Source organism: Rosa chinensis, chromosome 6, assembly GCF_002994745.2.
Source record: "Rosa chinensis cultivar Old Blush chromosome 6, RchiOBHm-V2, whole genome shotgun sequence".
Taxonomy (NCBI): Eukaryota; Viridiplantae; Streptophyta; class Magnoliopsida; order Rosales; family Rosaceae; genus Rosa; species Rosa chinensis.
The window spans coordinates 14,509,988-14,537,212 of NC_037093.1; the positions used below are offsets into that span (position 1 = coordinate 14,509,988).

General features: G+C 38.2%; 6 protein-coding genes and 1 pseudogene across 8 annotated transcripts; 1 reads left to right on the top strand and 6 right to left on the bottom strand.

Moving 5' to 3' along the window:
- Positions 1-2,921, bottom strand: LOC112168795 (pentatricopeptide repeat-containing protein At2g15820, chloroplastic). Its single transcript, XM_024305714.2, has 2 exons — positions 2,299-2,921; positions 1-2,190 (listed from the first exon to the last, which is right to left on the bottom strand). Exons 1-2 carry the CDS (start codon positions 2,821-2,823, stop codon positions 310-312), a joined length of 2,406 nt encoding a protein of 801 aa, XP_024161482.1. The 5' UTR covers positions 2,824-2,921; the 3' UTR covers positions 1-309.
- Positions 2,922-6,317: 3,396 nt separating this feature from the next.
- Positions 6,318-11,250, top strand: LOC112171977 (serine/threonine-protein kinase SRK2E). The gene is made up of 9 exons (XM_024309116.2): positions 6,318-7,019; positions 8,634-8,708; positions 8,781-8,882; positions 8,954-9,007; positions 9,106-9,198; positions 9,405-9,497; positions 9,840-9,944; positions 10,047-10,145; positions 10,519-11,250. The coding sequence occupies exons 1-9, from the start codon at positions 6,843-6,845 to the stop codon at positions 10,810-10,812; spliced, it is 1,092 nt and encodes a 363-aa protein (XP_024164884.1). The 5' UTR covers positions 6,318-6,842; the 3' UTR covers positions 10,813-11,250.
- A 289-nt stretch (positions 11,251-11,539) lies between these two features.
- Positions 11,540-14,011, bottom strand: LOC112171978 (B3 domain-containing protein Os01g0723500). Of its 3 annotated transcripts, none has more exons than XM_040508667.1 (5): positions 13,701-14,011; positions 12,821-12,934; positions 12,299-12,638; positions 12,120-12,208; positions 11,540-11,972 (listed from the first exon to the last, which is right to left on the bottom strand). In XM_040508667.1, the coding sequence occupies exons 2-5, from the start codon at positions 12,899-12,901 to the stop codon at positions 11,694-11,696; spliced, it is 789 nt and encodes a 262-aa protein (XP_040364601.1). In that variant the 5' UTR covers positions 12,902-12,934; positions 13,701-14,011; the 3' UTR covers positions 11,540-11,693. The 3 variants fall into 3 exon arrangements, with proteins under 3 accessions (XP_040364601.1, XP_024164885.1, XP_024164887.1); XM_024309117.2 differs by having other exon boundaries at positions 12,821-12,908; positions 13,701-14,004; XM_024309119.2 differs by having other exon boundaries at positions 12,120-12,202; positions 12,821-12,908; positions 13,701-13,998.
- Positions 14,012-14,832: 821 nt separating this feature from the next.
- On the bottom strand, positions 14,833-19,155 carry LOC112170868 (annotated as a pseudogene).
- Positions 15,124-16,356, bottom strand: LOC121049948 (B3 domain-containing protein Os01g0723500-like). The gene is made up of 4 exons (XM_040508439.1): positions 16,264-16,356; positions 15,738-16,110; positions 15,585-15,646; positions 15,124-15,366 (listed from the first exon to the last, which is right to left on the bottom strand). The coding sequence occupies exons 1-4, from the start codon at positions 16,354-16,356 to the stop codon at positions 15,124-15,126; spliced, it is 771 nt and encodes a 256-aa protein (XP_040364373.1).
- A 575-nt stretch (positions 19,156-19,730) lies between the features above and the next one.
- LOC112169372 (cell division cycle protein 48 homolog) lies at positions 19,731-22,401 on the bottom strand. Its single transcript, XM_040509223.1, has one exon. It carries the CDS (start codon positions 22,275-22,277, stop codon positions 19,878-19,880), a length of 2,400 nt encoding a protein of 799 aa, XP_040365157.1. The 5' UTR covers positions 22,278-22,401; the 3' UTR covers positions 19,731-19,877.
- A 226-nt stretch (positions 22,402-22,627) lies between these two features.
- LOC112169373 (wall-associated receptor kinase 2) lies at positions 22,628-25,847 on the bottom strand. The gene is made up of 3 exons (XM_024306400.2): positions 24,837-25,847; positions 24,531-24,698; positions 22,628-24,026 (listed from the first exon to the last, which is right to left on the bottom strand). The coding sequence occupies exons 1-3, from the start codon at positions 25,780-25,782 to the stop codon at positions 22,789-22,791; spliced, it is 2,352 nt and encodes a 783-aa protein (XP_024162168.1). The 5' UTR covers positions 25,783-25,847; the 3' UTR covers positions 22,628-22,788.
- Between the last annotated feature and the right edge of the window lie 1,378 nt (positions 25,848-27,225).

Here is a 27,225-nt window from a genome sequence, read left to right on the forward strand (position 1 = left end):
ATATCCAAACGTAAAGTCAAAAACCATTGTATGCAGCAAAGAATCTATCTGTTCAATCAACAAGGAAATGCCTTCAGAAACCTAAAGTTGTCATACATCCAAGCCTGCTTAGCAAAAAAAGCAATCACTGCAGAAAAGATCAAGCCATTCTAGAACAAAAGGATCCAACAGAGATCATTTAGTTGCATTACAAAATCATTAGACTCATCTATTCTCTGTGAACCTTGTATATACAACTCCAGTAGGGGGCAAGGAAAGCCCTAATGCTGGCAGAATTGAATACCAGAATGACTAATGATGCACTACTATTTAATTCCTATCATCATCACTATTATCAGAGGCATTCTCATCGGTGTCAGACCCACTAGCGAAGTTGATGTTTTCATTTTCAACTGTATTGTTCCCTGAGCTTTCCCCATCCGATTTTAGAAGATGTTTCAAGTCATCTAGAATGTAAGGTTCCGTTAGTTTCCAGAACAGTGTAGAATTACTTCCCAGGAAACCTATCCAAAACACTCTCCCCTTCCTCTTCACCTTGCACTCCAGAGACATTGCCTTCAAGGTTCTGACAATCTTCTGAACACTCTCCTCACTTCCCTTTATTTTCAGCAATATGTCTCCCGATGCAGTCCTGTAGCCCCCATACATATACCAGTATGCAAGAACACATGGTGAGAGCCATCGGTGGACTAGTTTGGGAATCATCCGCCGGCCATTGGGCCAAAACTGGTCGGCATAGAAACCAAAATAAGAATGTGAGATGCTGGAAAATTTATATGGTATGTGCTCAGTATTCTCACTGCGCTTGCACGAAGGATGGAGCCATTCATGGTATTGATCATATATATGTCCCCTCAAAACAGAATGTGCGCTAGAATTCTCACTGAACTCAAAACGGATCATGTGATTCTTTCTGTCATCATCTGATTCGATCTGCAAACCACCCAGCAGTAGACCTACTAATATCTCTCTTTGTTCTTTGCTCAGCGTCATGCTTATATGTCTCTTAACCTGTTTCTTTCTCAAACTCAAGAAAGAGTTGATTATTTCCATCAATGGAGGATCAACATCATATTTCTTCTGACACATCAGACCATATATTTTCTCTGCCTTGAAATCATCTCCAGCTGACAAGTATCCACTTAATATGGTATTGCAGGAACGGACATTAATACCTATTGCCCCATTACTCTGCATGTAGTCAAATATCTCCTCAGCTTTATCAAGATTACGAACTTTCACCAAAGAATCCAAGTATATACAGTAAACCGTTCTGCTAGGTCTACATATCTCAAGGCATTGGGAGAAGGCTGATTCCACTTTGTCATATAAGCTCAAGTTGAAGTACATGTTCATTAGATCTATATAAGCTGGCATGGAAGGCTTCAAACCAGTGTTGATGAAATCTGCCATGAGGGATTCTGCAAGTTCAATTTCTTTAGCTTTACAGACAATTTCTATGACTTTATGATATGCCACAACATTGGCTGAACCCAAGTGCTCCTGCATCTCCCTGAATATCTCCAAAGACTTCTTGGGTTCTCCAACCTTTGCATACACTTCCATCTTATAAACAAACGCCTGTGACGGAAGACCTACATTAAGACGGAGAAGTCTGAGCCAAGTGTTCTCTGCTTCCTCCACATCCCCCATCTTTGAGCACGCTCTCAAGATAGACACAAGCACTTCTTTGCCCTCTTCAATCCCTGCTTCTTGCATCTCCTTCCTCAACGATGCCATCCTCTCTGTATCGACAGTATCCTGATAACTATGTAACCAAATCAAGCCACTGTAAATGTCCTTGTGAATCTCAAGTCCAGTTGTTAACAAATTATGAAATATAAACTCGGCCTGTTTGAGGTAAGGTTTCGCAGAGCTCCCTGGTTTGCTCACAATAGCCTTAAACAGAGAATTGTGCAAGCTAAGCCGCGGCTGGTAACCTCCGAGCTGAATCATTCGATTGTAAACACTACACGCTTCTTCCAAGCAACCTTCACCCGGAGCACTAAGGTATGCAACAACCAATATATGAAATGTAGACTCACTAGGCACACGCCCCTGCTTAATTATATCATCAAAAATCTCCCTACATTTCGCAAATTTCCGCTCTTTCCCCATGTAATCCGCCAACTTGGTAGCAAGAGCAAAATCAAATCGGTACCACTTGTGTTGCATCATCCATTTATACACCTACACACATTTTTCAAAAAAACACAAAAAAAACTCAACTACCTCCATGCCACAAACAAAATCTCTACTTAGCTTAATTGCGGAAGCGAAAGCTGCGCCGAAACTTACCCGGAATCCGGCTTCGTTCTCGCGAATTCGCATACAATGCACGGCGACATAGGTGGCGTCCTCTTGCCTCATCCACTTCTTCTGGGCATTGAGAATCCGAATCAAAGTCCCGGACTTATGCGACGGCAGCTCCTTACAGAGCCAAGCGAGCTTGGACCTCCGCCACTGCTCCGGCAGCTCATCGAGCTCGCGAACCTCGAGGTTGGGCGAGGCGAGGTGCTTGAGGTCGGTGGAGGCGAAGCACCTCTCGAAATCGAAAGCGTCGCTCTGGGCGACATTGCTGGAATCCCAATCCTGGTCGTCTTGCTCGGGCGGGAGGTGTTGGAGGAGAGCGGTGGAGGCGGGGAGGGCGTGAGGGCGGCGGAATTGGAGGGCGGAGATGATGGGTGGGGAGGAGAATCGGCGGTGGGGAGTGGGGGAGAGAGTGAGGGAGCGAAAAAGGGGGAGGGGAGAGGAGGAGGAGGAGGAGGAGTGGGTTAGAGTGACAGTGGAAAGGGTGAGGTCAGGAGCTGTGCTCAGAAGCATGTCTGTGAAATTTAGGAGGGTTTTGGGGATGAGAGGGTTTTTCAATTACCTGGGGGAAGTGGAAGGCTTGATGATTGCATATGGTTGCTATTTGGAGATTAGTCACAAATTTCCAATTGTACCCATATTATCTCAATACTGTAGACAAAAGAAAGTTTTAAGTTGAGCTGTTTATGTGTCTCACCTAGGGTTGCCACTTGATTTGGTAATTACTAAACAGATCGAATACCAACCGATGTTTTAAGTTTAGTAAATCGACTTTTTGGTAACCGAGACTGATAGAACCGAAATAAAAAATTACTGAAAAAGTTGGTTTGATTTTGGTAAATACCAAATCTACCGATAAATATAAATAATAGCTTTATAGACTACAGTTTTCAATACACATACATGTATATTAAGAAATTAACATAAAAATTTTCATAATAGTATGAACATTACTACATCTACTACATTAATAGTACATGTATTTTAAGTAACCTAGTCAAAGATTGTCAAATAACCTAGTTTTAATGAAACTGGCTAAAACTTGATGTCATATATACAATATAAAGCTAGAATTAGTAGATGAATACAAATTTTACGTCTATAAAATTGAAAAACTTAGTTTTGTTCATTCTAATTTTTATTACAAAGAATTAGTTGTTCTAAAGTTGGTAATACCGAAAACCGAAATACTAAATTTGGTAGATATGATTAAAAACAGAAAATTTTGGTTGGTAATTGGTAACTCAATTTTAAAACCGAAAGCTTTGGTTTTGAAGTTGGTAATATTTATAACCGATTCGAACCGAACGAGTGACAGCCCTAATCTCACCAATCATATTTCAGAAAAACATATAAATCACAAATTAAACACTTTGAGGCAAGAAAAATCCAAAATACCATAAGTTTCTTTTTAATCATACAGTCAATCATACACATTGTTATGTTCTATTAGATAGTCAGACAAATTTGTTGGTTTGACTGTTTTATGAAAAGTTTATTCTTAAATTTTACACAACCTTGTCTCATAGCAAGTGTGAGAATTATTTGATCAGCTACTTACAAAACAGTCTCTCTGAGAGACTCTCAGAAGTCTCTCAAAATGAGTTGGGATCGTATTACAGTAAGGAACTGTCATAAAAGGCAAGCTGCACCTCAAGATGGCATGAACAGAGTAATAAACATCTCCTCTCTTGTGATATAGGGCCAGTTTGGTATGGCTATGCAAATAAGATAAACTGACTTGTGCTATGACATAAAAATAAGTGACTAATAAGTAAAATAATTGAGTGTTTGGTAAACTGAATTTTTATAAATACTTATAGTACTAAGAACAGTAACAAAGTGTTTGGTAACTTGAAACTAAAAGAGCTACAGTAAGAAATAAGTTGCTTCGATTAGTTAAGCTGAGAGAGTTTATGCTTTTTTGCTTTAAAATAGCCTTAGACTTAAAAAGAAAAAGCATGTATTTTTAGTTTTACCAACACGTTACTATAAACTATAATCAGAAGTGAAAGATGAGCTCATTGATCTTCTTGCTAGTTGGTAGAGGCAGTGCAATATAGGCTCGACATTGCAAGTCGATGTCAGTGTTTGAGTGAGTGGCAAAGATCGCCTTCACGGTCGAATACCCATCAATGTTTAGATTTAGCTTGACAATTTTTAGGTCAAAGTTGAGGTTAGCAATGACTATTTTGATTGTGAGAGGTGGAGTTGAGTTTATGGAGGTAAATTAAGAATAACATCGATAGTTCAATCCTTAAAGTAAGGTGTAACGAGAATCAACTGTATCATCAAATTATAAAAAAAAAAAAACTGTTTACGAATACTTTATTTTTAAAATTAATTACTTTATATTTACATCAAATAAAGAAACAAAAAGAAGAAAGAGACCGAGGTTTTGAGACACGGTGGCTCAATTTTTTTAAATTTTTTTGAGAGAGTGCGTCAATCCAGTTGAGCAACGGTGGTCTTATTATGAGTCGGTATTGAGTAATTATTCGCGTCTACGTCAGGTGATTGGCGGCATTTGCAGTTGTTCGTCATCTCCTTGTAACGTCCTAGCACACTATCTATGTGATTGTACTAGTGAATTTACTTTTCAAACGCATAGGTATGTCTATGTATTTAGTTTATATTTTTAACACTATCGTTAAATTTGGTAAATAAAAAACAATTTACAAATACTTACATTTATATCAGGTAAAGAAAGATAAAAAAGAGAAGAGATCTAGGATTCAAGAGAGTGATGGTGGCTCGATTCTTTTCGATCTTATCGAGCTTCATTGACTGCTGTTGGTGGTGAGAGTACATCCATCCATTTGGGTAGCAGTGGTCCTGTCGACCTGTCATGAGTTGGTATATAATTAGTGGCTATGTCAGGTGATTGGCGGTATTTGTAGTCGGTAGTCATCTCTTTGAAATGTCTATTTTTGTCAATCTCTGTGTAGTTTATTTTACAAGAATTATCATCACTAGCTAGCACACTATTTAGAGTATTCAGTGCATCAACGTTTACTTGCACAAACAGAAATGGACAGTCAGATGATATCAAGTATAATTTTTTATTATTAAAAAAAAGAAAAAGAGTTGCCTATAAATATCAATAGCTGAGATATGTTGAAATTGCTAGTTCACTTTCACTGTCAGTGCATAGAAGAATTTGCTAACTATTTATTTGATTGCACTAGTGAATTTACTTATTTCACTTATTTTAAAGCATAGCTTGTGCGGTATGTCTTTGTATTTACTTCTACCACTATTAGAAACTTGGTGTTTCATCGAGTTTAGTCATCATGATGCCATAATGAAGGTGACTAGGAGTAACTCCAACAGCTTCCCTATAATTTCTGTATTATAGGGAAACAAAAGTCAAAGTTTTAGCTTTTTCTCCAACTCCAACAGATTCCCTATTTTACAGCAATCTCTAAAATCTCCACAATTTTTCTCTAAAATTTTAGAGATTGCTGTAAATTTAGGAAATTTTGTTTTCTCTTTCCTCACTATCCCTAAAATATAGATAGTTATAAGGAATCTGTTGGAGTAAAAAAAACTCAATTTTCTATAAAATAGAGAAAAATTAAAATATGGAAAAATGGTTGGAATTGATCAAGTCGATAAAAACTCGTAGATGTGAAATCCAATCATTGGTAGAGGCCAACCAGACTGGACTCCACTGTCCTAATTTTTCATGGTGCTAAATTGTCCACACCTCCCCAACCTTCTCTTTCAGATTTGTTTGCTTCCAATTTCGGCAACACATCCAGAGCTGAGCCACCATCATCATCCCTATTCCATGCAAGGAAACAGTCATGAACCCAAAGAAAGTAAGAAACAGAAAAAAGCCTTATCCTAATGCGGACAACCTCGTTATTTACGAAACACAACATGGGCATACATGTAATTGTACTCCATCTCAGAGTTCACTGACTTTGAGACACAATGAATAGATGATCTGTCCAAAACTGGAGTACGCAGTCGATAATATAAATATCACCATCTGACAAAAAAAGAACCCCAAAAAAATCACCCACCAAAAAAAAAAAAAAAAAAAAACTCAGACCTTTCGTGTTGGAGCTTTACACACAGAAAAACGGAGCACAAGTACTCGGAGAAAGAGAGAGGGAGAGAGATAAAGAAGATGGTTGGGTTCACGAGCTTTAACCTAAGCCCTCTGCAACTAGTCCCCTGAAAAAAAAAAAAAAAAAAAAACCCAGAATTTTTTTTTGAAGAAAAATTGAAAAAAGCTTGCTTCTTTGATCCAAAGACCCCATTTTTGAGGTGGGTGAAGCTTTTCACGGGGTCGAACCCATCTCCGTCTCTATCTTCACCACCCACCCAAAGCTGTCATCAATCCAGTGGTCCAGTTCGCTCCACGTCACCACCGTGTTCGATCAATTGGTCAGCATCACCGTCACTGTCTATAATGTAATAGAGAGAGCTCTCAGAGCAGAGAAGGGACTGAATTGGGTTTTTGGGATTTGTTTGTTTTGGGAAAGTTGGGGATCTTTGTTGGTGTATTTATATAGTGAGGGATGGATCGTTCTATGCTCACAGTTGGGCCCGGTATGGATATGCCGATCATGCATGACAGCGATCGGTACGAGCTGGTTAAAGATATCGGGTCGGGTAATTTTGGGGTGGCGAGGCTCATGAGGGACAAGCAGACTGAGGAGCTTGTTGCTGTGAAATACATAGAGAGAGGTGAGAAGGTTAGTCACTTACTCACTTCTATCTATCTATTTTTTTCACTTTCCTTTTTTCTTTTTACCTCTGTTTCTGTCTATTTTAGGAAATTGAAGGCTTTCTTGGCTTTTGTGTAGTTTTGGGATTGATGGGTTCTCTTGTTTCATTGCATTTTGTGATTTGGGGTTCAAGTTGGTTTTGTTGTTCATAAAAGGCATTGGTTTTCATGGTTGTTGTGTTTAGTAAGTTTCCAAATACAAGCAGTTGTTTATATTTGAAACTTGAATATTGTCTTTCCAGTTTTGAGCCATTTTTTTTTTCCTTTTCTGGAAGTTACAGATACAGGACTAATATAAGATTCAAATTTTTGGATTTTTTTTTTGGTTGTTTGTTGTTAATATGAAGTGTTTTGTTCAATGTGACTTCACTGTTTATCTTTGGAGGTGATTCTGTCAAATATGTTGAACTTGATGCTGTTTGATTGTTGAGCTTGGGTGTGAGCTGGTATGACAACCTCTTTTTGGAGTTCTGAGTGCCCTTTTGTCAATTATTTAAGTTAATACCATTTATATCAGGGAGGTTTTGTAGTTGAGTATCATTAGTGGACATTCTGGCTGCTTGGGATGTTCTTGGTGAAAAAGCTTGAAACTCAGCAATCAAATTGATGATGGAAGTAAAACATCTGCCATTTGGCAAACTGTGGGGTTACCATGGAAAAAAAAGAAAGAAATGAAATTTGACCTTACTTTTCTTACTTGTAAACTGTAAAGGAGTTTGCGTTGTTCTTCTTTTGTATAACCATGTACATAGTTTTTCTTTGAATAGAAATAAGACATTATTGGTAAGGATAAGGAGAAATTATACAGCAGTGGATAAGAAAATCACACTAAAAGAAACCTCATGGAAACTGAAAGCTCACAGAAGAGAACAAAGCTAGGACCTAGAACAAGAAAAACTTAAATCCTAGAAGAATTAGTGACCTGCCAATGGTTGCGAAATAGAAATGCTGAACTAAGAAGAACCCGAGGCCCAATGGCTGTCAAGTATACAGTAAACACCTAGTGATTTAGATTTTGTGTTTTGGGATAGAGGGTGGGACTTGTTCCCTACATCGTTTGCCTCCGAGGAGCTAATATCGCCTAATCCCTTATTATTCAAAAAAAAAAAAAAAAAAAAAAGATTTTGTGTTTCAACTCTATCAACTGACTGAGGTCTGGCCTGATGATAATTAGCAAATTGTGAACAGTTCAGTTGATTTGCCAAAGAGTTTGATGTTGGCATTGATAACTCTTGTGGACTGCAGACTAATGGTTCTCATTACTATAATAGAAATTAACTTAGAAACACTTGTTTTGGTCGGTTTTAACAATCTTATTCTTGCATTCATTTGTAAATCCTTAAATTATTTTGAAAAGTATTTTTTTTATTTTTTATTTTTTGAGTGTCAATAAAACTTGTTGTCAATACCAATAGTAAACTTGTCATTTGATCAGCCAAGATATCTTCATTGATACCAGATGAGTTTTTAATTTTTCATTGTCCTGTCAGGGTGATTTCCCACTGTTGTTCTCGGTAGCTTCAAATATTGTCCTTTCAATATTGATTCTCTCTAATTATATATATTCTTTTTTCTCTAACAGATAGATGAAAATGTACAAAGGGAAATTATAAACCACAGGTCATTGAGGCATCCTAACATTGTCCGATTCAAAGAGGTTCGTTAAATCTTAACATCACATTACACATTGTCCTCCACAGAGTTCAATAATATCACTACTTGACTGTAGGTAATATTGACACCGACTCATCTGGCTATTGTGATGGAATATGCATCTGGAGGAGAGCTCTTTGAGCGGATATGCAATGCAGGGCGGTTCAGTGAGGATGAGGTACTTATCCACAACATTTATGTTGTTTCTAGTAGTGCCTCCAACCAATTTGTAATGTACTTCTATTGCAGGCACGCTTCTTCTTTCAACAACTTATATCAGGAGTTAGTTACTGTCATGCAATGGTATGCAAACCAAGTCATTCATCTTTATTTTGATTCTTTAGTACATGATATATACAACTAGATTTCAAAGTGGATTTGTTTTTCTGTTCTTCATGAAGCAAGTGTGCCATCGGGACTTGAAGTTGGAGAACACATTGTTAGATGGAAGTCCTGCTCCTCGTTTAAAAATATGCGACTTTGGCTATTCAAAGGTACTACATGGCTGTTTGAATGCTTATATGCATGTTCTGTAATTTCTGTAATGGTGGAGACTTCAGAATTGTGAAGTATCTATTACTTTGTGATATTTGCTTAGGTGTCTGCAATTCCTTCATTTCTTATCTGTTTTGTTACCTTCGTTGTTTGTAATGTTTATATTTCTTATATCCATCTAATTAGGCTTTGTCTCTTGTCTCAGTCTTCGGTGCTACATTCCCAACCAAAATCAACTGTTGGCACCCCTGCATATATTGCTCCCGAAGTGTTACTTAAGAAAGAATATGATGGCAAGGTAAAAAATTGGGTGTGAATGATTGATTTGAAATCCTAGATTTTCCATTGTGTTCCAAACAAATACACTCTTCTATGTATTTTAGTCATTGTATTGAAGCAATATGAAGCTATAAACATCAACTAAAATTCCTAGGCTTGAAATGCAATAATCAGTGTAATATTTTGTTGGTGTCAGAAGGCAAAGTACGGGGACTGATGCATGTAATTTTATAGAGTCATGGATGAAGGACATTCTTTCCTGTATCCGTGCTATGACGTAATTATTTGATTACATTTTCTTTGGTCTGAGAAAAATTGAATACATCGTGCTAATAGTTCTCTGTGTTGATATGTCATTCAGATTGCAGATGTGTGGTCTTGTGGGGTGACCTTATATGTCATGTTGGTGGGCGCATACCCATTTGAGGATCCTGGGGAGCCTAAGAACTTCCGCAAGACAATACATGTAATTTTTTCCACCTTACAAGTAATTCCGCCCTCGCGCTTTTTTAATATCGAGCCTGGGCAGTTCTACTGTGTTGACTAAGATAATTGGATTTCTTTGCAGCGTATAACGAGTGTCCAGTACTCAATTCCTGACTATGTTCATATATCTCCAGAGTGCCGTCATCTGATCTCAAGAATTTTTGTGGCTGAGCCGGAGAAGGTGGGTGACATTCTTTGTATATGTGTTACCTGCCTGCACCTATACATTAGTCTATATTCCAATTAAATCTACATTCTTCTTGTTTATTCTTGAGGTCTGGTAACAGTTAGTTATGATCATGTATTTTTTTTTTTTTTCTCCCCTTTCCAGTGAGGTCATGTATTTACTTACTATTATCATCTTCTCTGTGTCTCTGGCATGCGAGGATCTCGTTTCAGAATATTTGTAGAACTATAGACTGCATCCTGTTTTAAATATCTCTATATGCCTACCGAATTTATGCTTTCATTATCTTGCTCTTCAACATCTAAATATGTATGGACACAGGAATTTTCTAATTTTGAATCTGGTTGAATGTCATTGTCTGCAACAGAGGATAACAATTCCTGAAATTAGGAACCATGAGTGGTTTCTAAAAAACCTTCCAGCAGATCTCATGGTTGAAAACACGATGAACAGCCAGTTTGAAGAGCCTGATCAACCCATGCAAAGCATAGATGAGATCATGCAGATAATTGCTGAGGCTACAATACCGGCGGCTGGGACCAACAATCTCAACCAGTATCTTGCTGGCAGCCTGGACATCGACAACATGGAGGAGGATCTTGATACAGATCCTGACGACCTTGACATTGACAGCAGCGGGGAAATAGTCTATGCAATTTGATATTATTTTCAGTCACAAGGTTGCAGATATGGGATTGGACTAAGGGGTTTTTAACCTTCCGTGGCCGCGGAGGGTTGTCTGGTTGAAGTTTTCTCTCAGTTTTTAGAGTCCGTCCTCCTGGCTTGTGTTTCTGTTCTTCTCATCTTCTTTTTTTCAGTGACATGCATCAGTTCATCTATAATGTTTTGTTCTGCCACTGGTTGTGTAATGTTTATGTACGCGTCACAAGAAATGTAACAGGTGGTACCTACTGTTGCTGAAATTGTATCATTGCCCGACCCTTTCTGTACTTGGTATAATCCATACTATCTCAACATTAAAGTAGCTCTGAGGACAAGTCGAAAGACTCGAACTTCTTAAACAGTAGGGTGCAATCTGTAAAACACCATGTACTGAAAATTTGTATAGTGCAATTAACCATTTTATTTATCTCGGAAATAAGACACCGTGAATCCAAGGTATCGCACCACCCTGTTCCTTCTCCATCAATGTATCAAAAGCATGAGGAACAGCTAATGCATAGTCTTTGAAATCTTGGTATACGGTTTAGTCTAGTTAAGGAACGGGGTGGTGTTATTCCGTGATGGTAAAATGCAGCCAAGAGTTCCAGACAAATGGCTATTAGTAGCCACGATTTTCAGTATTCCAGCTGCAAAGTTGAAAGAATTTTAAGAGCTTAGAGTATCTTGACCGGCCAATGACATGACTTAAACGACTAAAGCAACAGTAGAGAAGAAATATTCAGTGCAATATAAGTTCTGCACCAGTGTCTCAGAAATCCAACATAATACTGAATAGATGCAAAGCAATCCAACATAACAATAGTACAGGAAACTACAATAATAGCATGTCTAGTAAGTCAAAAAACCTTGAAGCTCTCATCAGATGCTGTTAATAGCTTGAACTTGATCATTTCCGGAGAATGTTAAATTGTGAACCACCATTTTGTTCTCTTTCACAAGCTCGAAAATGCAAACATGTCCAACCTTGATCTGGTTATCACGCGCGAACGCAGCCCACCCTTTAGACATGAAGGCTGTTCGAATGGAAGGGACAAGCTTCACTTTGTACCATTTGTTTCCCCCTGAGATCTTCAGGAAAGCAAATTCATATTTGCCTGCAGCAAGATGCTCCCTGTAGAAGGTGGTGGGAATTGAGTACTGCAAGTGTGACAACTAATCAATAAAATGTAGGGGAAAGAAAGAGAAGCTCACAACAACAGCCATCAAATTTCAGCAGGAAGTTCATATAATCATTCACAAATCTATACTAAATGAAAATGAAAGCCAAGTAAAAGGTTGGCTTACCACACAATAAGTTTTCTTAATAGTACTTTTGTAATGAGGAAACTTGGATTTGAAAGATATAGCAGATTCCTTAGCTGTGTTATCTGCAGCTTCACATGCAAAATAAAAAGTAGCAGATCAGACATGATCATGATCATGAGTTCCAGCATGTACATATATAGCAAAATCTAATCGTATACCTGAGTTATCTTTTCTTGGTCTACCACAAGGCCTTTTAGTAGTCATAGCAACTATGGATTCTTTGAATGTTTCATTAGGAAAATCAACTCTTCCACAACAACTCCTGTCGAAAACCGCTATGCTGAAATGCATTTTCCCTTCATAGGTGAACACTAGGAAGTCGCCTTCATCCACTGAGTTATTGTTTAAAAACTCCTGCCACCCATCCTTGAAATACACATCTTTCTTTGTTTTAGTCACTTTCACATTCCATGAACACTGTGAAGACATGTTCAAGCTCAAAGTTGCCTTGCTACATAGATCCTTCCCAAGATGCTTCAAGAACTGCGGTGGAATCATCTTCAAGAGCACAAAGGAAACCAGAAACTAAAGTATGAGGATTGTGTAAATGGAAGAGAATATAAACGAGCTCATAACATTAGGCAGACACAAAAAGATTTTTCACTAAACGGTTGCAGAGTGACAACAGAATCTGAGACAATGCAGGAAATTAAAGACAGAGATGTAGTGAACATGCTTACGAGACGTTCAGTGGAGTAACGTGGAAGAATAACCTTGAAGAAGGAAGGCCTCTTTTCCTTGACACCATTCTTTCTCACCATTTTTCTCCTATGTCAATATGTCAAAGTCAGTTTCTGTACAGAAAAGTACTATATATTGGTAACTAATTGAGAATTTACTAGGATCCGGCTCCTCTATTGTTTTTCTTGTTTTTTGATTTCAAATGGTTTTGTGTATTATAATTGCTTCTTGACTTAGAGGTAGACTGATAAGGCTTTTTGGATTTCATATATCATGTTAGAAGCAACTACATACACTACATCGACGATGTTGAAAAATCTGCACAAGAAGTAGGCTTAATTGGTGTGCCGAAGTTCTCTGACCAGAGCGGAATCAAAGTAGAAATACACAGATACAGAGGGGAATCACCAGCAAAGAACACAGAGGTACAATGTATGGTCAGATCAAGCAAAATTTTGAGTCCTGGCTCATAAGCAGATATAAGAGAAAATCACCAATCTTCAAACTTCTGAAAAATTTCTAGTACATCTTGACAACAGAAGTTCATGATAACCAACGGCAAAGAACACCAATAATGAAGTTATAGATTGTTTGTATTTCTCGAATTAAGCTTAATTCTTGTGCAGAAGTTATCAACATGGAAGATCTATATTTTCACGAGTGACTTTTACCATAGAAGATAAAAGGTTTCGTACTGTTGAGGCATTGTTCATGGACTAGTACCTTCTAACATGAAATATGAAATCCAAAAAGCCTAATCAGTTTACCTCTAAGTCAAGAAGCAACTACAATACACAAACATTTGAAATCAAAAAACAAGAAACATAATCTCATGGAGAAAACACTGAGAGTTATGTTATATATATGGAGAATACAGACCTCAGAGGCACCTGAGATGGGAGGTTCAAAATGGTCAAGCAAGGGCTGGAGCTTGAAGCTTGAAGCTTGAGAGTGTGATCTTTAGTTTTCACTCCTGATATTGATGTTGAAAATGGTCCCTTGTTTTCTCATTTACACATACATGTCAAATTCATTGGGTGCCTTTCAATGAAGAAAACAAAATGAAAAAGGAAAAAGGCATTTACTGAACTGGTTCCACTGGCACCTAATACAATTAATGGATATTACTTACAGCCTTACTATTATGGTTCATGGCTTTATGCAAGCATTAGCTTTGTAATAGTCCACATACGGATACATGGACAAAGAGTAATGAATCTACTCTATCATATGCAGAGTGAAAATGTATATGATCAAACTTAACTACAGCTACCATTGCCATAAATAACACGGAAATCACGTCACACATGTTATCAAACTTCAGTTGAGTAGGAGGCTAATAAGATACTGGGATGCAGATCAAGTAAAAAATTCTAGGGTTAAACAAGAAAAGCTTGCAAATTGAAGAGTATTCACAGAAAAAAAAAGAAAAAAAAAAGAAGAAGACCCATCTCGATCAACTTTAAGTACATCTTTGGAAAATTCATATTGGAGGGATTGGTGTTGGCAGACAGATAATAATAGACTACCCCTTTTAACTTGCATGAGTGTGAAGAGTTTCCTTTCTGGGAAAAGTGACAATTTACCATAATGCATGTTCGCCCTTTTTCTTTTATGGTCACACTACTGCGTGTTTGAGGAACCAGAAAACGTGAGAACTTTGGAAAAAGTTATCCTAGTCCATGTGATACATTTACCATACATATACCAGATTTATATATAAGAGGCCTAGTTCTTCTATGGACCATCCAACATGGTTTACTACATACACAGCTATTTTAGAAGCATTCAACTAAAGTGTAAACTTGCTAAATTATTAAGGGTCTGTTCATCTATTGATGATTAAATCCAAAGAAAAATATAAATCCATTTCTTTCTGCGAGTATTGTGCAGTAGACTGTAGTAAATGGAGATTAATCTTTAAGCCGCCAATTACTTGGAAAATTCAGTGCAATTTTAGCATAAACTTGCAGCAATTCCAACCCTTTAGATGTCCAATATAATACTGAATTCAATGAAAAGAAATCCTATCAAACATAACAACTTAACAAGTAACAGAAGTCACTACAATACTTGCATATGTCTGCAGCCAATTACTTAGAAAATTCAGTGCAATTTTAGCATAAGCTTGCAGCAATTCCAACTCCTTACATGTCTGATATAATAGTGAATACAATGCAAAACAATCCAATTCAATATAACTACTTAACAAGTAATAGAAGTCAGCAAGTCGCTACAATGCTTGCATATGTCTGATCAGTTAGAAACCCTTAACGCTCACATCCCAACTGCTTGACAGTGATCACTTCCGGAGAATGTGAACCACCATTTTGTTCTCTTTCAAGAGCTCGAAAGCGCAAACATCTCCAACCACGATTTGGTTATCATGCGCAAACACAGACCACCCTTTAGACATGAAGGCTGTTTGAAGGGAAGGGACAAGCTTCACTTTGTACCATTTGGTTCCCCCTGAAATCTTCAGGAAAGCAACTTCATAGTTGCGTGCAGAAAGATACTTCCTATAGAAGGCTGTGGGAATTGAGTACTGCAAGAGTGACAACCAATCAATAAAATGTAGGTGTGAGCATCAAGTCAGAGCAGAAAGTTCATATAAGCGTTCCTAACTTCAAGTACAATTTGATCACCTTAAATAGACCCTATTGAAGGCTACAATGTAGAATCAATCAAAGTATATCTATTAGTTGGCTAAAGATAGCTATAGTAAACTAAAATGAAAGTGAACTAAAAGGTTGGCTTACTTACCACACAATATTTTTTCTTGATAGATCTTGTGTAATGAGGAAACTTGGACCGGAAAGATTCAGCTATGTTCACATCCAAAGTAAACATCAGAAATGATATGATAATGAGTTCCAGTAGTAATATGGATATAGTTAGCTACATCTGACTGGATACCTGAATAATCTTTCTTTGGACTACCAGGATTCCTTTTAGTACTCTTAGCAGGGGCAGATTCTTCGTGTGGTTCATTATTAGTAGGAAAATCGCCTCTCTTGCAACAATTATTTTCGTAATCATGTATGCTGAAATGCATCTCCCCTTCATAGGTGAACACTAGGAAGTCACCTTCCTTCACTGAGTTATCATTTAAAAAATTCCGCCACCCATCCTTGAAATACACACATTCTTTTGTTCTGCACACTTTGACAGTCCACGAACGCTCTAAAGACATGTTCCATGTCAAAGTTGCCCTTTCAGGTTGGTCATTTCTACCATGCTCTAGGAAGTGCGGTGGAATCCTCTTCAAGAACACATACAAAAACAGAAACTGAAGTTTCAGAATTATGTAGTTCATAGATAATTTATAAGTGCACATAACATTAGGCGCACACAAAAAGAGACTACTCTAAACAATCACAGAGTAACAACAGCATCCAAGACAACGTAGGAAACTAAGACACATCTGTAGTTGGAAAATTACCAACTGTTCAGTGTTGTAACCAGGAAGAATGACCTTGAAGAAAGAAGGTCTCTCTTCCTTGATACCACCATTCTTGGCTATTCTCCTCGCCATTTTTCTCCTACTCCAGAGTCAATCTCTCTACAGAAAATTACTATTAGTAAGTGAACGGAAATTTGCCAAGCAGAAATAATGAGATATAAAGGGGAAACACCATAAAAAAAAAATAAAGAGATACTATTTATGGTCCAATAGATAAGCAAAATTTCTTCCTCATGTTTAATTCAATGTTTATAATCACCCGAAGAAGAAGAAAATAAATTAATAGAAGAAAAAGACGATGGTGGCAAGATAACTCAACAGCAAGCAGACATACAAGAAAGAAAGATGTGAAAAATCGAGCTGGCAGCTACCATGTGGTGATAGGTTTTCCTGTTTGATTTAGCAAAAGTAAATCACTGAAGCTGCTAACATTTCAAAATTGCAAACGAGGTAATTGAAAGATTCAACAAGGCAACAAAAAAAGAGAATACATGCAGCTTGAGTCCTGGATCAAAAGAAGATAAAAGAGAAAAATCACTAATCATTTACTTCATCCTTTAGAAAGTTTCTAGTACATGTTGTCAACAAAAGTTATAGATCTATTGTTTTCCACCCATTGAGTTAAATTCTTAAGCAGAAATTATTGACATCATCCGAGATGGAAATTTTGTAGATTGAACAGTCTTAAGTCTTAACATACAATTGGTGAAATTTTCCTTACCATTGCTCATGGAGTAGTGCCTAGCTAATTCAGGGTCGTATGATAGTTGTGATCATTAGAACAGTTTTGACATGAAATCCAAAAAAGAGCTAATAGTACAGCTAAGTCAGATTACTTGAAATAAAAGAACAAAAGAGAAAAAATGTCTAGCAGAACAAACCAGGGGACCAAAAACATAATAAGGTCCTCTATAAAAAAAAATTATAAAAATGTCATGGAGAAAACAGACCTCACAAGCGCCTGAGAGCTGAGATGGGAGGTTCCAATCAAGCAAGACCTGGAGCTCCAAGCCTTGGACTTAGTATTTGAAATTTCACTCCTGTTATTGATGTTCAAAATGGTCCCTTTCTTTTCACATTTTCACAGAAATGTCAAATTCATTGGGTTCTGTTTAATAGAGAAAACAAAAAAAGAAAAGGGAAAAGACATTTACAGAAACGTTTAGTAAATGGAAAGTATACACTATTATGGAAGGTATACATGTCAAATTCATTAATTTCTTTCAGAAACTGAGAATTAATATTATTGTTTATTGTTATGCATACGCCAGCTTTGTAATTATATGATCTGATCGAACTTAACCACAGCTACCATCACCGTAATAGACACAGGGGTTAAATCACATTTGCAGCTGTACATCAAACTTCGGTGAGTGGGAGATTAATGAGATATGGTACTAAATTGCAGAATTTCAAAGGGTAAGTGCAGCTAATTAACCAATGCATTCATGAAAAGTTTTCAAATCTTGCTATTAACAGAGAAACCAAGTCAATATGATTTAAAGGTATAAAATATAGCCTTTTTTTATTTTTTATTTTTATTTTTTAGCTCTCATGTGCAGAGTTTATTCCTTTGTTACTAGGAGACGCAGCAGACAGGTTGCGATAAAAAATTGTCGCGAAAAGATGCTTAAACAACTTGAATTACAGATAATAATATCAATTGCTTGATGAATGATGATACTGTGTAAAAATCAGTGGAGCTATCGTGTTTTGGTGAAATTAGGAAGACAACAAGGAAATGAATTTGAGCACGACAATGACTGCAATTTGAGCTGCCAATGATGCGAAAGTAGAGGCTTCATTCGACACAGAGGAACCTCCCCCGGCCAAATCTGATAGCGCCCTAATCACAATGAAGGATGTCTTCTGCTGCTTACAGACCAGAGCTACTGCAGCACTTTCCATGTCAATTGCAGTGGCATTAAACTTGGAGTTCTAGAATTGTCTATATGCACTATTGTCAACAAACACATTGGCACTCATCCCCCTTTGCACTCTCACCGCTATTGGTGTTCTTGGTAAACAAGTTGTATTCACACAACCCTCTAACTTCAAATCCTGTAGTTGTTGAGCAAGAGCAAAATATTTTTTGTTTACAGGGACCCAAAAGGCGTGCTGCCGAACTTCAGGAGTGCCATAAACTGGGAAGATCTCTTCCGGTTGCACGCATTGTTCAGAAAATTATCAACAGACTTCTCAGTTTCTGTTTTGTTGTTGAATTCGGAAAATTTTATGTAACCAACATCCCTGCTGTAGTCTCCGAATGACTCCAAAGATAACAAATCATCAGGACTATCCCCAAACCTCTGCCAATTCCAAAGTCCTGTATGAGTCCAATACTGAGGGATAGTGACATCTCCAATTTGGAGTTGAGGATCTGCATTTCCTGCAATTCCATAGTGCACAACCCCTTTCACCTTGAATAGGGTAAGCAATATTTGAGTTGTTACTCCTGCATTAAGCATGCTCAACCCTGTCATAGCAATTACAACACTTTGATTATCCAATCTACCGAATCGAAACCTTCTTCCTGAAAAATCCAAACTGGGAAGCTTCTGATCAGCCACAAAGCTTGCAGATTGAAGAAGAGGGGTGAGCTCAAAGGAATTTGGTACTATAATACCCAAGTATGGGCCTTTCCTATTCATCCTATCAATCTTTTTCATGGTACTTTGAGAAACTGCACCATCAACTGTTCTAGTGCTAATCTCCAAAACCAATACAAAGAAAACCACTAACACCATCTTCAATGGCTCTCCATCTCTCTTTCTCTCCCTCTATATTACTCTAATCAATCCCCAAAAGCTGATGCCCCTTCATATAAATACAGCCATTGGTATGCTGATTAAGTGAAAAATGATAGTGTCAAACAAGTTTTGATGTTGATCTCTCTTTCATTTAATAAATTTTAACTTCTTTTGGAGCGAAAAAAAAAAAAACAAGAAAAGCTTGTATATTGAATGGTCTATAATCCAAAAGGACTTTTTGAGAACATATTGGAGTAGATTGGTCATTGGTGTTGGCAGAGAGATAATAATAGACTCCCTTGATAATTTGCATGTGTGAGAGTTTCCGGTGTGGGAAAAGTGACAAACCAGCACTTGATGGTCACACTCCGCGCGAGTTACCTGAAATTGTGAAAGCATGTGATGCATTTACTTCTTATACTATAACAGTATTGACTATGGGCCATACAGCATGGGTTACCAAAGAAACGTACAGCTATTTTAGAAAGCAGTCAACCAAGGGAGGTTTTATCTATTAATAATAACTAAAAACTAAAGATCCATTTGTCATGGTAAAGTGAATAATCAAATGATGAGCACTTCCAAAAGAATTAAGCATGCTTTTGCAAAAACTTTAACCAGTTTTTCACATTCCATTGGAGGTGTTGCAGAATAACTGAATATTAAGAACTAAAATGTATGTAAGAAATCGAAGTCATAACGGAGTTGAAATTACCATGGTTTTATTTTACTAAAATACACTAAATTCTAACATGTGATTACAGATTTATTTGTCTGGAATTTATTGATACTTGAAAAAAAAAAGTGAAAATTAAAAGACTAACAACATAAGAAAATAAAATACTAATCATAAAGGTCTTCATCAGCTTCACCAGCAGTAGTAGTTGCAAAAGGATCAGAACCAACAGCAGCGCCGGAGCCACTGGGGAACCTGAACTCATCTGCTCCAAACCCTCTCGCCTGGTGCAATGTGGTTGCAAATGCCTGGTACTTGCGGATATCAGCATCACTAACACTCCTACGAGCATACTTCATTGATTCCTCAAAATGAGCTGCGGTGATCTCTGATACTTCATCTTTATCCTCCTCCATAACATCAGGATTCTCACTTCTCCTCCTCTCCCTCTCAATATCTTTCTCAATGTTGTCTCTGATGGCATATTTGCAAGCACGCTGGCATATTTCAGTGATATCAGCACCACTGAAACCTTCTGTGTGCTTGGCAAGAGCTGTGAGGTCCACATACTTGGAAACAGGAGACTTCCTCAAGCAAGACTTGAATATCTGATAGCGGGATTCTTCATCAGGGAGAGGAATGTAAAGCAATTGATCCAGACGTCCTGGACGAAGAAGTGCAGGGTCTATAATGTCAGGTCTGTTGGTGGCCCCAATAATGAAAACAGTTTTCTTGGCAGACACTCCATCCATTTCAGTAAGGAGTTGGTTCAAAACCCTATCAGCACCTCCAGAATCACCTACATTACTACCTCTTTTAGTAGCAATGGAATCGAGCTCATCAAAAAAGAGGACACATGGAGCAGATGCACGAGCCTTGTCAAAAATTTCTCTTACATTGGCCTCACTCTCTCCAAACCACATGGTGAGCAACTCAGGTCCCTTGATACTGATGAAGTTAGCCTGACACTCATTAGCTATAGCCTTGGCCAGAAGAGTTTTACCGCATCCAGGAGGACCATAGAAAAGAACTCCCTTTGAGGGTGACATACCGAATTTCTCAAATTTCTCTGGATGCTCAACAGGATATTGAACAGTCTCTTGAAGTTCTCTCTTAACATTTTCAAGACCTCCAATAGCATCCCAAGTAACATTGGGAACTTCAACAACCGTTTCACGAAGAGCAGAAGGGTTGCTTGTTCCAAGAGCAGTCTGGAAATGTTCGTTTGTTACTGCCATTGAGTTGAGTATCTCAGCATCTATTGTCTCATCTTCCAAGTCAATCACATCCATCTTCTCTCGGATGCATTGAAGTGCAGCCTCAGTAGATAAAGCAGCTAGATCAGCACCAACATACCCATGAGTATCCTTGGCAACTCTTTCTAAATCGACATCTTCGGCAAGCTTCATGTTCTTGCTATGAATGCGGAGGACCTCAAGACGCCCAACTTCATCTGGAACACCAATATCTATTTCCCTATCAAATCTTCCAAACCTCCTAAGAGCCGGGTCAATACTGTTTGGACGATTAGTAGCCCCCATAACAATGACATGTGCTCGGGACTTTAGTCCATCCATAAGAGTCAAGAGCTGGGAAACAATCCTCCTCTCAACTTCACCATGAGTCTTCTCTCTCTTGGGAGCAATGGAATCAATCTCATCAATAAATATGATTGATGGCGCATTCTTCTCTGCTTCCTCAAAAGCTTTCCTGAGGTTGCTCTCACTCTCTCCAGCCATCTTGGACATGATTTCTGGTCCATTGATGCAGAAAAAGAATGCCCCGGTTTCATTAGCAACAGCTCTTGCAATTAAAGTCTTGCCGGTTCCGGGAGGACCATAGAGAAGAATACCCTTTGGTGGTTTGACACCGATTGATTTAAACAGCTGAGGATGCCTCAGAGGCAGCTCAACCAATTCACGAATCTGAGCCATCTGTTTCCTAACACCACCAACATCATCATACCCTACCTCATCTAATCTTTCCTCATCCTCCCTTCTAACAGGTTCTCCCTCACAGAAGATTTCGGTGTCCGGAGCAACCACACAGTACTCAGGAGGGTCAGTCTCAATAACCTTAAACTCTACACTCCTCATTCCTCCTCTCACTAGGAAAAGATCACCTTTCCTCACCGGGCGGTAGGTCTCTTGGAAATAAGGCTTCAAGTAGGCATCAAACAGATTTCCAGTGATCCCTTCAATTGTGTCATCTATAGGGAGAATGTGGACACGCTTTCCATACCTAACATCAGCGCATTGGTGAATGGAAACAACATCACCAAGCCTAACCCTAAGGTTGTTCCTCACAACCTTGTTCATCCTTACCTTTGGTTCCTCACATGTATCATCAGCAAGAGCAATACAGATTGTGTCTCTTCTCTTCTTTCCTTTGATCAAGACTGTGTCACCACGAAAGAGCTGGAGCTTCTCCATGGTCGCCGGGTGGAGTTGGATGATGGAGTTGTCATCCACCACAGCTTCATCGACAATGAGGCGATTTGGAGCCTTCTTGCGGTTGAGAATGGCGGTGCTGAAGTCCTTCTTCGTTCCCTCATCTTGGTTCGACATCGTGAACAGTTTTTGAGTGTCTTATGGTGCAAAAACAATTTAGAGAGGCTTTGGGGTTGGAACAAGGCTTATTTATAAGGTCCAGGACAACTTTTTTTCCTGTGCGAAAGGAAAAGTTTTGGCTACTGATTTCTTTTCCCGATTGGTTTTGAAAACCGTTCCAAAACCTATTTGTTTTCCTTTTCCTGTGAGGAAACAAAGTTCTTGGTTCTTTTAATTTTAATTTTTTTGGTTCAGAAATATAACACTGATTATCATCAAAGGCCGGGTGAACCACTTGGACTCGGGCCATGAAAATTAGCACTGTTACAAAATCACATGATTATCAAGAAAAAAGTCGAGAGTTTATGTATAAAATGAAAAAGACCCTTGTGATTTGGCGGGTAAATTTTAATTAATCACCCTTACATGATTTCATCTTAACCTTGTAATACAGCGTACTTTTATTTTACTAGACAGACGTTGGTTTAGATTTCCTAATCCAATATATCGTGAACACGCCAATGAATCTTTACCGACCATCATCAAAAGGCTTCAACATTTGGGCTTGATTTTCCATGCTGACGTCGTAACTTGTAACATTGGTGGTGTTATCACCTTCATCTTCACCACCAACCTTGACAACGAAAGCGCTTGAAGACGACTCAAGAGAGTGGTCTATCTCTTTGGCAGAGGAATGAGACTTTACCCCTGGTTCTATGGCCAGAGTTTGCAATAATATTCCATCCAGTTCCCTCTCTACATCTTTCATGGAAGGCCTGTCGTCTCCTTTTAAGCTTAAACAATTTTTGGCGAGATTGGCCACTTTTTCAATGATCTCCAAATTTCCATCCTTCACTATTTCATCATCAAGAATTGGATTCAACATACCCTTTTTGGCCGCGGAAACAAAGACATTTGCGAGGTTTCTCTCTTCCTCGGATCTATCAAATGAAACCACCTTTTTGCTTGTGAGTAGCTCTACAAGGACAACTCCAAAGCTATAAACGTCACTCTTGTCTGTGAGTATGTTTGATTGAAGATATTCAGGGTCTAAGTACCCCATTGTCCCTTGCACTATAGTTGGAAGTTGATTTGGATCTTCGGGAACCAAACGGGAAGCTCCAAAGTCCGACACTTTTGCGGTGAACTTCTCATCTAGTAGTATATTGGTTGCTTTTACATCTCGGTGAATGATTGGGATCGATGTCGAGTGGTGTAAGTATGAGAGTGCACTTGCAGTTTCTGCGGCTATCTTCAATCGAAACGCCCACGAAAGTGGTTCTCTCCCATTTATTCTATGAATGTGCTCATAAAGAGTGCCGTTGCCAACAAACTCATAGACTAACAAAGGCATTTGTGTCTCCAAACAACAACCTATAAGCCTCACCACATTTTTATGATTGATTTGAGAGAGAACAACCACCTCATTAACAAACTGGTCACTCTCGATCTGGGCAGTATTTTTGGACTTCTTTATTGCAACCACTCTTTCATCCTTGAGTATACCTTTGTAGACTGTTCCATAGCCTCCTTCACCAAGCTTCTCACTTTCATGGTAACTGTTTGTTGCCTTCTTAAGTACTTCTGCAGTAAAGATTTGGGCTTTTGTCTCAAGAGATTCTTTTTGAGTGGACAATTTTTCTAGCAACTTTGGGCCGCCATTTGCATCGAAGTACTTTGCTTTAAGTCTTTCGAATTGTCGCCTCTTGAATCCGCAATATATCCCAAAAATTCCAGTCATCAATACAAAGACGCTTATACTGATACCTGCATGTACATAGCTGAGAAATCATAACCAAATTTAACCATTGTAATTTATCTTTTATCCAATTATTGTTATTTCTTGGTAGCTAGGTAATAAGGTTAGGGTGTGTTACCATAAAGGCGAAGGTATATAATTATACAAATACATGCTTAAATCTAGTTTACTAAAGATGTACTAGTAATCTATTTATTCAACCCTAACTCATTGAGAATTTACTATTACACGACATTTATTATATATATTGAAATTAACATTGATTATTTTGTAAAATAAATTTAATAGTATTTTAGTGAACAAATTTGGTGAACCCGTGATTTAATATATAGAACCACATGCGTACACGGTACACGTACATGCATATATTCCATACGAGTTTTTTTAGATAATTTGTTCAAATAAATTAGGTCATCAACACTGATAAAATAGATTTCATTTACAAATCGAATCTTCAGTCACGTAGTAATTCCATATATAAATAGCTATAGCTACGTGATCTAGAAACATACCCAATAAAATTTTCAAGGAAGTGTTGTTAACTTTGGGGGAGGGAACGCACTTCCATGGACCATCACTCCGGAACCCTTTATGACATTTACAAGAGTAATTGCCAGCAGGTGAATTTAGGCATGTTCCATTCTCGCAGGGGTTAGTTTCAGCCGAGCACTCGTCAATATCTGAAAGGATAAGTAAGTTCAATAAAAAAAAAAAAAAATACATGTGTGTGTACGTGTGTGTATCATAGTGAATCACAAATAAATATACGTATATAACTATATATTAGATCTGTATATATTGGTGTAAAGATATATAACCTTGGCAACCGAGATATGGGTTTCCTTCGTAGCCAGGCAAGCACTGGCAATAGTAACCATTGCCGCCGGTGAAATTTCTCCGATTAGCACACTTGCTATTAGCCTTGCATGCATAATCCATACTTCTCTTTCCAGCTACCTCGCATGGCACGTTTCCCATGTCCCAGTTAAGTACCATGGGAAGCTCCTGGATGTTGTTCAGTAGTTCAAAACTCGTAGTATTAAATGTGAAGAGGCCATCTTGCACAATAAAAGCGTAACTACAAGGGTTAAAGCTCCATATCTCCTTGTGGCCGTTATAGCTACTCAATCTCACGGTGCGGTTTTTCAGTCCATGCGGGACTTGAGTTTGGCAACAGCCGACGCCAGTGCAAGACTCCCAATCGACACCGCCAAGGGTGGTGCACACAGACATGCACCCGGTTACCAACTCTTCTTCCCCTCGAAAACCTCGAAAAATTGCGTAAGTGTCACAACCAACGGCAAAGAACTTGTTTTTGCGACTGGAGATGGTGAAAGGAGGATCAACTCGGAGCAAAGGGGTGGTTCGGTATGTTCGACTACCCTGGGCGTCATAACAATCTTTCGCTATGTAACTCATAATTTGCAACTCACCCTCTGAAATGTTGAAGTTTGTAACCCGGACTTTAGCACTTGTCCAGCGTTTAGCACTTGTCCAGTACGCTGATGGAGGTTTGGTGGACTGGTCACAAGTGATGCTGAATTGGTGATTTTGTTCCGGCAACTGTCGGTAACAGCCGTCACCGATGCCAAATGGGTATGGGATTGTGAGGTCACCACAACGGTCGGGGCAGTTAGGCTTGGCTTGAGGCTGTAAGAGGCTGGCTTGATCAGCTGCTACTTGGGTGCTGGTGGTTGTTATTGAAGCTGCTACTATTGCCAATGAGACTTGCATAACAAACATCCCCACATCTACTAAGGCCATGATGGGACGCACAATGACTAATCACTGCTTCGAAAATTGTTTGTTTTGCTTATGAGTAAACCATGTGGTAGCTAACGGGGATTTATATAGAATTTTTTTTTTTTGGAAAGGGATTTATATAGATATTTGAGAGAAGAAGATCGATGGATATAAACTAGTTTCGGAGATATATTAAGATATAATATTATGATTTATGAATCACAAAATTTCGATAATTAAAAAAAGATATTTAAAACCATTGGTTCAACATTTCAACTTAAGATGATGGGAACCACGTGGTGTGGTGTGCTGGTTGAACGGGCTGGTTTGGAACCCCCAGATTTAGCGTTCGAATCCCAGCTCCATCTCGTGGCCGCAGATTTGTGGGACCCTTTGGGTTCGTGAGTCTGTGGTGCAGTAGATTAGTTTGGCTTTGCCTGAGTTTCGCCGCAATGTCGGTGCAGGTGTCCTGGCGCTGGGATACTATTGCATGGGTGTGTGAGTTACCTGATTAAAAAAAAAAAAAAAAAAAACTTAAGATGATGGGGAAATCTTTGGCGTGAAAAACGCGGGGTTTCAGCATTTCCCTGTATCCACATGATTCACTTCACAATCATATTCTTGTCTAAGAGGGAAAAACAAGAAGGAAAAAAGCATCATACGTACTGATAGTGTCACACTGGTGACCTCGCCAATAATTTGATATATATAACTATCGAAAAGAAACAAATTTGTTCATGCAATGAACAAATCGGAGAATGATAGGTTGATTGGCAAAAGCAACAAGAAATGGTGACAATAATTTGATATAAAACATTGAAAAGAAACAAATTTGCATGATGGGAGATACAAATCGGGGAATGGTTGATTAATTGAATGATTGATTGGCAAAAGCAACAAGAAATGGAGATATTTAATTAACTATGTATCCTAATGCCCCAGTGAGCATAGCGTCTAAAAAGAGCAAACTCAAACAAGGAAGAAAAGGCAATTTGATCAATCATCTTTATTGTTACATCATTGTCCAAAAGCATGATAGTTCCAATTTAGAGCTAGCTATATATACGTACATGTATTAATTTTAAAATATATATATATATACACACACACACACATACATGTACATACAGTAATGCTTTAGCGATCATCCTTCATTTCCATTACAAATATATATGAGTTCAGCTAGAGAGACTTCATTAAAGGTATGACTCAACTCTGGTTCGTACTTATACCTTCTATAAATTCATGGACCTAATTAAATTACCCAAAAAAAAAAATGATGGAATACTATCACGGACGATTGGACCGTGGAAGAAGTAATACTTTTTTTTTTTTTTTTTTTTTTTTTGAAGGGGTTTGGAACCCAGCCTAACTGGGAGGCTCAGCCCCACGCCCGGGTTTAATTAATGAAAAAGAGAAAAATTACAAAAGGGAAAGGGGGACTAGACCAAAACCTCTCCCATA